Raw genomic sequence first — 10039 nt, forward strand, 5'->3', positions numbered from 1 at the left:
ATATACATTCGGTTTTTTCATCAAATGTTTGTGTGTACAAATTACTTATAAGCAAGTTTTCATTTACATGTTTTGCATCAGTACTGTATTATCTAAAAAACCGTACTTTATAATGATTCTAAAAAAATCGTATTTTATGATGATTATAGACTAAAGGTTTTGCATTATTACTGTATTATCTAAAAAACTATACTTTATGATGATTCCAAAGTACGGTTTTGTAATCGTACTGTATTATCTAAAAAACCGAACTATATGATTATTATAGCGTATGATTTTGCAATTGTATTGTATTAGTTAAATAGGAAACCCCGCTTATAGAGTACGGCTAGAAAACCGTATTCTATGTTTCATTTTAACAATATTCTATATGTCATTTTGTAAAAGTTTTGGTATATGCATTTTTAGTGCAGTTATACTTAAACCGCATTAAAAAAAACATGTTCTAATTGTATGATTTATAAACCTTCGGACAAAATAACAATGTTTAATTGTGCGATGTTGAATATGTGCACTGATAAACACATTTTAATGCGGTTATATAGAAACCGCACCAACAAAGTCTTTAAATGGTATGATTCATTGGTTTAGTAAAAATAGTTCTCATAATTGTTTAATAATGTTGTTTAAGGCTACAACAGCACTAATATTTAAAAAAAATCCATCACACTATTAAATATGTTTTGTAGTAGTGTTAATTATAATCTCAAGAAAACCTAAGTATCTTCCATAAACTCAATAAAACTAAATCAAATTACATACGAGATAACACACCATACAAAGCTCAATCCCATCTCTCTACTTGTTACCCATCAACAACACAATACAAACGACAACAATACCAGATTATTATTATGTATACACATATGATTCATCATAAAGATACCATATGATCTAATGATGTCCAGGAAGCTTCTCTTTGATCTTCTCCATCACCCATTTCTTCTCGTGGGTTTCCCGTCCTTCCATATAACCACCACCACCAACGCCAGTTGATGTTGTTGTGGACACACTTTGATGCCTATCCGTGTTGTGACCACCTGGAAGCTTTTCTTTGATCTTCTCCATCACCCATTTCTTCTCGTGGGTTTCCCCTCCTTCCACATAACCGCCACCAATGGCATTGTGGCCTCCTGTTGTTGTGGATACCCTTTGATCCTCGTTCGTGTTGTGAACACCGGGAAGCTTTTCTTTTATATTTTCCATCACCCCTTTCTTGGTGTGGGTTTCCCTACCTTCTCCATAACCACCACCACCAACACCGCCTGTTGTTGTTGTGGAGACCCTTTGATGCCCATCCGTGTTGTGACCACCGGGAAGCTTTTCTTTGACCTTCTCCATAACCCCTTTCTTCTCGTTGGTTTCCCTTCCTTCCACATAACTGCCACCAACGCCATTGTGGCCTCATGTCGTTGTTGTGGACACCCTTTGATGCTCGTTCGTGTTGTGAACATCGGGAAGCTTTTCTTTTATATTTTCGATTACCCCTTTCTTGGCATGGGTTTCCCTACCTTCTCCATAATCACCACCACCAACACCGCTTGTTGTTGTTGGGGGGACGCTTTGATGCTAGTCCGTGTTGTGACCACCAGGAAGCTTTTCTTTGAGCTTCTCGATTACCCCTTTCTTCTCGTGGGTTTCTCGTCATTCCACATAACCCCCACTTACTCCATGGTGGCCTCCAGCCGTTGTTGTGGACACCCTTTGATGCTCGTTCGTATTATGACCACTAGGAAGTTTTTCTTTGATCTTCTCCATCACCCCTTTCTTCTCCTGGGCTTCCCCTCCTTCCACATAACTGCCACCAACACCGCCTGTCGTTGTTTTGGACACCCTTTGATGCTCGACCGTGTTGTGACCACCGGGAAGCTTTTCTTTGATCTTCTCCATCACCCCTTTCTTCTCGTGGGTTTCCCCTCCTTCCCCATAACCACCAGCAAATCCACCTGCCTTTGTTGTTGACACCCTTTGATGCTCGACCGTGTTGTGACCACCGGGAATCTTTTCTTTGATCTTCTCCATCACCCCTTTCTTCGCGTGGCCTTCTTGATCGTAGCCTGTCCCAGTTCCGATGCCAATGCCTGCTCCCGTATTGGTAAAAGGGATGCTAGAGTGAAGTGGGTTTCCGTACTCATCAGTAAAAGGGATGCTTGAAAAATACCCAGTAACCGGTTGAAAGAGACTAAAGGGGTTGAAATATAATCATATATGTTTGACTATAATGTATGTATGGTATGAGTTATTTTGGGGGAACTTACTAAGTTTTATGCTTATAGTGCATGTTTATGGTTTCAGGTACTTCCGGTTTCAAAGGGAAGGGCTTAGCATGATCGCAACGCATCCACCCATGTTTCTGCAACTTTATGATTTTTGGATTTTACTATAATAACTATTTTTACTTTGATATACTCTTGAATTATTAAAAAAAAGGATAAATGGAGTTTATGGTTGAATTAAAAATGACATCTTTACCTTATAATTTTTGGTTGTTAAATAAGGATTGAACCCTTTAACTGATTTGAGTAACTAAAGATTCTATATGCATAAGTAAAACACAATATCTAATGTTTCATACTTGACTCTATTATAACCATGTGTCCAATCCATTTATGAGTGTATAATAGCCTAGCCCAAGCTTTTTGAAGCGACATTAGTTCACACTCACATAGGTAGGCCTTCTATATCATGCACCTGTTAATGCACTTTTTCAAAAGAACTATTAAGAACCTAATCAACATACTTTAACTCTACAGTTTATAAGTACATACCTTGGGATGTAGTAATTTAAATGTGCTCCAATCTCCATAAGTAAGCTTTCCACATTGAATTCAACTTCCAACATTGTATTATAAGGGAATTATGTACCTTACCTATAGAGATATCAAGTAAGACTTAAACCCATCCCTATAACTGACTTCTTTACCAAGTCTCTAGTTAATACCTTAGTCAAGTGATCAACTAAATTTTGTTGAGACTGAACAAACTCAACAAAAATGATACCATGAATAATGAGCTGACACACCATTTGGCAAGCAGAGAGCAATTCAATTGTATTATAAGAACATTTCACAAGTAATTCTTCTAATCATCATTTGGCAGTATTTCCTGATTGAAGCCCTAGATACAAACACAGATTAGTGTAATAGTATCAATCTTTTTAAAGTTCTTTTCTTCCCTAGATTTTTGTTAATATAAAAAATTATAAATCGTCACTTTCAAGTTAGGCCCTTAAACTTGTTTCTTCAATTGTTGACTTTTAATTAACATATAAGAAAGGGTACCATTTTCTTGAATTACTTACTTGTAATGTACATACACATTTAGTTAATGTGTGTTAGATAACTGATCATATGATATTGTAGAAAAATAACATTACTCATCGTCTTTCAGGGATTAGGTTACAGATACTTTCATTTTCCAAAACATGTTTTCACTTGCTTAGTATTTTGTTGTATAAAATATCAGTTCCTTAATATGTAAATATGTTAAATTTATGTTATTTGGTTTTGTAGACAATGGATTAAGGACAAAAAAATAAAAAATAAAAAGTGCGAAAATGATAAGTAGAGACCCTAAAAACAAAGTGGATTTGGAAATTCAATTTGATGAGCTAGGCCAAAATATCGGAGCGTCCCAATCTCTCCCAATCTCAGTTTAGCAATTATTGTGAAGTCATGGTAAGGACAAGGATTTCTATCCACATATTGTGTTGGGATGAAGTTCTCAAGACTGAAATTAATGAGTTATTGTCAAACATTAAGGTATTAATGTAAGGCTTTTAATTGTACTTTCATTTAGTTCATATACTTTGATATATATATATATATTACTAATAGTTATTGTACTTTATTGTAAAAAATAGAAACATTAGAATATAGAAGATGATATGCACAAAAAACCGGTACCAAATTTTTTTTAACGTTACTAGATTGCATTGGATGGTGCTAGTAATCTTCCCTAACCAACGCACAAGGTATATATTGGATTCCCTAAAAAAATCCCGATGAGAAGCCGATGGGGAGCTACAGAATCATGAAATATGTTGAAGCGTAAGAAATATTATAATTCATTATTCACAACTATTATTTCTTTGTATGGGGTTTTTAATTTTTTCAAATATTCATTTTAGGGCTGTTGCGAGGTTTAAGGAAGATACCGAAACAACACATCCTAGGACATATTTCAAGTTAAAAGTTTTTCATATGTACCCTGAACCTGCTTGTTGTCTAAAATTATTTAAATAAAAACTCATACATGAACCTGTTTTGGTAATAAAGAAAAAACATATTCCAACAACAGATTAAAAGCTTAGGTTCAAAATAAAAATACATTTAATCCTTTAATGTTCAAATTAAAACCTTAGGCTCAAAATAAAAGTACCTTTAATCCTTTAATGTTCATATTTGTAGCGCAACCGACAACCTTTAGGTTGGAAGTATGGTTTTTACGTCATGAGATGGATGTTTGAGTTTGTGTTGAATTGACAAAATGAATTCCCAAACAAAGTAAGTATCTTAAATCCTTTTTCAATTTGTCTAATATGTTAAACTTTCTTTTGTTAAATTATAATTTATATATAAAACATTTGGAACGATACAAAACCGTTTCCGGATTGGATGTTAGATGAAATTTTCGTTGTATGGAGTTCAAGGTTCGAGAGTAAGTATTTCAGTCAAATTACCATTTGAAAGGTTAGTTATTCTTACCTAATTGTTTATTATAACGTTGTACTTCAATGTATTTGACTATTATACCATTGCACTTACATTTTTTCTATACATTGTAGCTAAAACAATCAAGACTTTTTACTTTGAAAAATGAACCCATTGTAGCATTGTACTTTAAAAACTTTTTTTTATTAGAACTTTGAACTACGTAAAATATAATCATAAAAAATAATGAGTTTGGAGGATCTTGCCATAATGGGATAGATTTCTCAATGTATAACCGTAGGAATAAATGAGAGTAGGATGTCTTAATAAAAAAAAACAAAGGAAAATATGTTGCTATTTTCTACAATTAACACTTTTTTGAAGAGTTATATATTCCATTTTTCCCGGTAGTTGAAACTTTTAAGTTCTTTGTTTGTCTTATGTGGTGACATGTGGCTGAAATTATTGAGTTTGACATCTATAATATGGATCTATTTGTCTTTTAATATATTCATTTTTTTGTTGATTAGGATGGACAAATCGGATGTATTGCATATTATGTTTAAATCGACTATTCTTAATTTTAGAAATTAATGATTAGTCATGCTCTTGTTTTGATTTGTATATACATTCGGTTTTTTCATGAAATGTTTGTGTGTACAAATTACTTATAGGCAAGTTTTCATTTACATGTTTTGCATCAGCACTGTATTATCTAAAAAATCGTACTTTATAATGATTCTAAAAAAATCGTATTTTATGATGATTATAGACTAAAGGTTTTGCATTAGTACTGTATTATCTAAAAAACTATACTTTATGATGATTCCAAAGTACGGTTTTGTAACCGCACTATATTATCTAAAAAACCGAACCATATGATTATTATAGCGTATGATTTTGCAATTGTATTGTATTAGTTAAATAGGAAACCCCGCTTATAGAGTACGGCTGGAAAACCGTATTCTATGTTTCATTTTAACAATATTCTATATGTCATTTTGTAAAAGTGTTGGTATATACATTTTTAGTGCAGTTATACTTAAACCGCATTAAAAAAAAAAAAAAAAAAAAAAAAAAAAAAAAAAAAAAACATGTTCTAATTGTATGATTTATAAACCTTCGGACAAAATAACAATGTTTAATGGGGCGATGTTGAGTACGTGCACCGATAAACACATTTTAATGCGGTTATATAGAAACCGCGCCAACAAAGTCTTTAAATGGTATGATTCATTGGTTTAGCAAAAATAGTTCTCATAATTGTTTAATAATGTTGTTTAAGGCTACAACCGCACTCATATTTAAAAAAAATCCATCACACTATTAAATATGTTTTGTAGTAGTGTTAAATATAATCTCAAGAAAACCTAAGTATCTTCCATAAACTCAATAAAACTAAATCAAATTACATACGAGATAACACACCATTCAAAGCTCAATCCCATCTCTCTACTTGTTACCCATCAACAACACAATACAAACGACAACAATACCAAATTATTATTATGTATACACATATGATTCATCATAAAGATACCATAGGATCTAATGATGTCCAGGAAGCTTCTCTTTGATCTTCTCTATCACCCCTTTCTTCTCGTGGGTTTCCCGTCCTTCCATATAACCACCACCACCAACGCCACTTGATGTTGTTGTGGACACACTTTGATGCCCATCCGTGTTGTGACCACCTGGAAGTTTTTCTTTGATCTTCTCCATCACCCCTTTCTTCTCGGTGGTTTCCCTTCCTTCCACATAACCGCCACCAATGGCATTATGGCCTCCTGTTGTTGTGGATACCCTTTGATCCTCGTCCGTGTTGTGAACACCGGGAAGCTTTTCTTTTATATTTTCCATCACCCCTTTCTTGGCGTGGGTTTCCCTACCTTCTCCATAACCACCACCACCAACACCGCCTGTTGTTGTTGTGGAGACCCTTTGATGCCCATCCGTGTTGTGACTACCGGGAAACTTTTCTTTGATCTTCTCCATAACCCCTTTCTTCTCGTGGGTTTCCCTTCCTTCCACATAACCGCCACCAACGCCATTATGGCCTCCTGCCGTTGTTGTGGACACCCTTTGATGCTCGTTCGTGCTGTGAACACCGGGAAGCTTTTCTTTTATATTTTCGATCACCCCTTTCTTGGCATGGATTTCCCTACCTTCTCCATAATCACCACCACCAACACCGCTTGTTGTTGTTGGGGGGACGCTTTGATGCTCGTCCGTGTTGTGACCACCGGGAAGCTTTTCTTTGAGCTTCTCGATTACCCCTTTCTTCTCGTGGGTTTCTCGTCCTTCCACATAACCGCCACTAACTCCATGGTGGCCTCCAGCCATTGTTGTGGATACCCTTTGATGCTCGTTCGTATTATGACCACCAGGAAGTTTTTCTTTGATCTTCTCCATCACCCCTTTCTTCTCCTGGGCTTCCCCTCCTTCCACATAACTGCCACCAACACTGCCTGCCGTTGTTGTGGACACCCTTTGATGTTCAACCGTGTTGTGACCACCGGGAAGCTTTTCTTTGATCTTCTCCATCACCCCTTTCTTCTCGTGGGTTTCCCCTCCTTCCCCATAACCACCGGCAAAGCCACCTGCCTTTGTTGTAGACACCCTTTGATGCTCGACCGTGTTGTGACCACCGGGAAGCTTTTCTTTGATCTTCTCCATCACCCCTTTCTTCTCGTGGCCTTCTTGATCATAGCCTGTCCCAGTTCCGGTGCCAATGCCTGCTCCCGTACTGGTAAAAGGGATGCTAGAGTGAAGTGGGTTTCCGTACTCATCAGTTTTCCGAACAGGGTTACCATACTCATCTGTATGCTGACCTTCTCTTCCGTATTTTTGATCTCCTGCATATTGTGCCATTTTTCTTTTTACTCGATAAGGTATAGAAGAAGCTAGAAAACGTAGAATTGAACACTTGGTTAGTTTGTGATTTTCTTGTGTTTTATTTTATGAGATTTGGGGGGGCTTTATATAGAGAAAAGTGAGATGATGAAAAGCTGGTATACGCGGTGTAATGAAGATGCGCATCTGAGAGAACCACACTTTGTAATCATTATATTATGGACTCGTCTTTTTTAATACATTCAGAAAACGAATGGATTCTAAACCTAGATATATTATATTATAGATGAGTCATAAGAGTCAATTTGTGAAGTCACGCCGTGTCGACAAGATTGTTGGTTCGTCGACATATTTCATGTCGGTAAGTTTTGTTTACAATATTGGTTGATTATTTCCCCACCACACATAAAAGAAAATATTGTAATATCAGCCTCAAATCATACCACCTTCTCACGAATAAAAACAGTCCATCATTCCACCGTTCCTATTTTTGTATTTAATAAAACTAATATTAATTTTTTGAACGTTTTAGTGGTAAGTAGTTAAATTCACAAATTTAGTTAATCGGCTTATTTCCAGATTTGAACCTGAACCTACAATCTAAGATCCATCTCTATCAAGTGGGTTAAATTCACATCGACAACCAATATTAATTGAAAAAATATACATCATTGAATAATAAATTAAAAAGTTACATTAATTTAAAAATATAAATTACTAGGTGTGAGACCCGTCTAACACATCGTTTAATTAAGAAAAAAATTAAATATCAAATTGTAATCGGTTTGGTTGCAACATACATCTTGCTCAACCCTAATTATAATAGTTACATACTATTACATAAAAACTTTATCATAAACAATATTCATTGCATATAACAGTTTTTTAAATGCGTAATTAAAAATATTTAATTTTATTTATATTATTTTCTTATTTAATATAATAACAAAATAAAAAAAAGATAAAATTACTCAAAGCCTTAGGTTTCTTCTATATTACATTCAACTAGTTTATAACCCGTGAGAACCACAGTTATAAAATTAATTAAACTTTTATAGTAAAAATTCAAAATTATTAATCAGTTATTTTATATAAATTATTAATTTAAGAGATTTTTTATTAGTTATGTGAAATTATAATCGTTGATTCAAATAAATATGTAAAATTAATTTTTTAATATATTAAATATTTTTTATTTGTGAATTAATGAAAACAATAATAAAAAATTTAAAATTTAAAATAGAGAATAAATACATTGACAAATAGCATCATATTAATGAGGAGGTCTATTAAATTTAAAATGGAAAACTAATAAATTGACAAGTGGCAACACATTAATTAAGATGTCTAATATGGTGACAAATGGCAAAAAAACTACTCTTTTATTAGTATAGGGATATATATATATATATATATATATATATATATATATATATATATATATATATATATATATATATATATATATATATATATATATATATATATATATATATACTAGTTTATAACCCGTGGAAACCACGGTTACAAAATTAATTAAATATTCATAGTAAAAAAATTCAAAATTATTAATAAATTATTTTATATAAAATTTTAAATACATTATTAATTAAGAGATTTTTTTATTAGTTATGTAAAATTATAATTATTGATTCAAATAAATATGTGGAATTAATTTATCATATATATTAGACTCTTTTTATTTGTGGACTAATGAAAACAATCATATAAAATTTAAAATTTAAAATAAAGAATAAATAGATTGACAAATAACATCACATTAATTAGAAGGTTTAATGAATTTAAAATAGAGAATTAATAGAATGACAAGTGGCATCATATTAATTAGGAGTTCTAATATTATGACACTTGGCAAAAAGACTACTCTTTTATTAGTATATATATATATATATATATATATATATATATATATATATATATATATATATACTAGGTGTGAGTCCCGTGTATTACACGAGTTGATTAAAAAAGTTAAATATAAAATGTAGACATTAAGTATTTTCTAAAGTAAAATTTTGAAATAAATATAAACTAAATGATGAATAAGTAAGTAAATCAATTTATACTAATAAAAAATTATTATCATGTTTTAATTAATGGTGTTGAATATGAAGGTGTAAAAATTAAGTATTTTTTAAAGTAACTTTCAAATAAATACAATAAATACAATAAACCACAAGGACCATTTATGTAATTCGTCTTAATTATTCTATAATAATAAAACTAATTAATATAAATTCACAAATGGAATTTATTAATATATTAATTGAAATAAGAATTCATAAATGGAAGGTTTACTATATACATTAATTGACATTAATTACTATAAGGTGGCATTTAATATGTGAAATTGAATAAAAAATGAAAAAAAATATAAAAATGACAAGTGGAAAAAAAATAATTTTAAAATTATAAGAAAATGACATGTGTCAAATTAAATAAGAAATTGACATTTGGCAAAATTATCTTTATTTATTAGGGTATATATATATATATATATATATATATATATA

General features: G+C 32.1%; 2 protein-coding genes across 2 annotated transcripts; both read right to left on the bottom strand.

Annotated features, from left to right (window-relative positions):
• Window positions 1–749: 749 nt before the first annotated feature.
• LOC111889180 (cold-shock protein CS120) lies at window positions 750–2842 on the bottom strand. The gene is made up of 4 exons (XM_023885322.2): window positions 2769–2842; window positions 1654–2182; window positions 1512–1569; window positions 750–1403 (listed from the first exon to the last, which is right to left on the bottom strand). The coding sequence occupies exons 1-4, from the start codon at window positions 2840–2842 to the stop codon at window positions 895–897; spliced, it is 1170 nt and encodes a 389-aa protein (XP_023741090.2). The 3' UTR covers window positions 750–894.
• A 3170-nt stretch (window positions 2843–6012) lies between these two features.
• Window positions 6013–7708, bottom strand: LOC111889189 (cold-shock protein CS120). Its single transcript, XM_023885330.3, has one exon. The coding sequence runs from the start codon at window positions 7521–7523 to the stop codon at window positions 6201–6203; it is 1323 nt and encodes a 440-aa protein (XP_023741098.1). The 5' UTR covers window positions 7524–7708; the 3' UTR covers window positions 6013–6200.
• Window positions 7709–10039: the final 2331 nt, after the last annotated feature.

Source organism: Lactuca sativa, chromosome 3 (genome assembly GCF_002870075.4).
Source record: "Lactuca sativa cultivar Salinas chromosome 3, Lsat_Salinas_v11, whole genome shotgun sequence".
NCBI classification, from domain to species: domain Eukaryota; kingdom Viridiplantae; phylum Streptophyta; class Magnoliopsida; order Asterales; family Asteraceae; genus Lactuca; species Lactuca sativa.

Bases quoted from the DNA above. Each gene is read 5' to 3' on its own strand.
- LOC111889180 (XM_023885322.2), bottom strand. From the start codon at position 2,842: ATGTTGGAAGTTGAATTCAATGTGGAAAGCTTACTTATGGAGATTGGA. The intron at 2,183-2,768 runs GTATGTACTTAT...CAACCCCTTTAG, and splicing joins TTAAATTACTACATCCCAAG to TCTCTTTCAACCGGTTACTG. The intron at 1,570-1,653 runs GTGGAATGACGA...AACACGGACTAG, and splicing joins ATGGAGTAAGTGGGGGTTAT to CATCAAAGCGTCCCCCCAAC.
- LOC111889189 (XM_023885330.3), bottom strand. From the start codon at position 7,523: ATGGCACAATATGCAGGAGATCAAAAATACGGAAGAGAAGGTCAGCAT.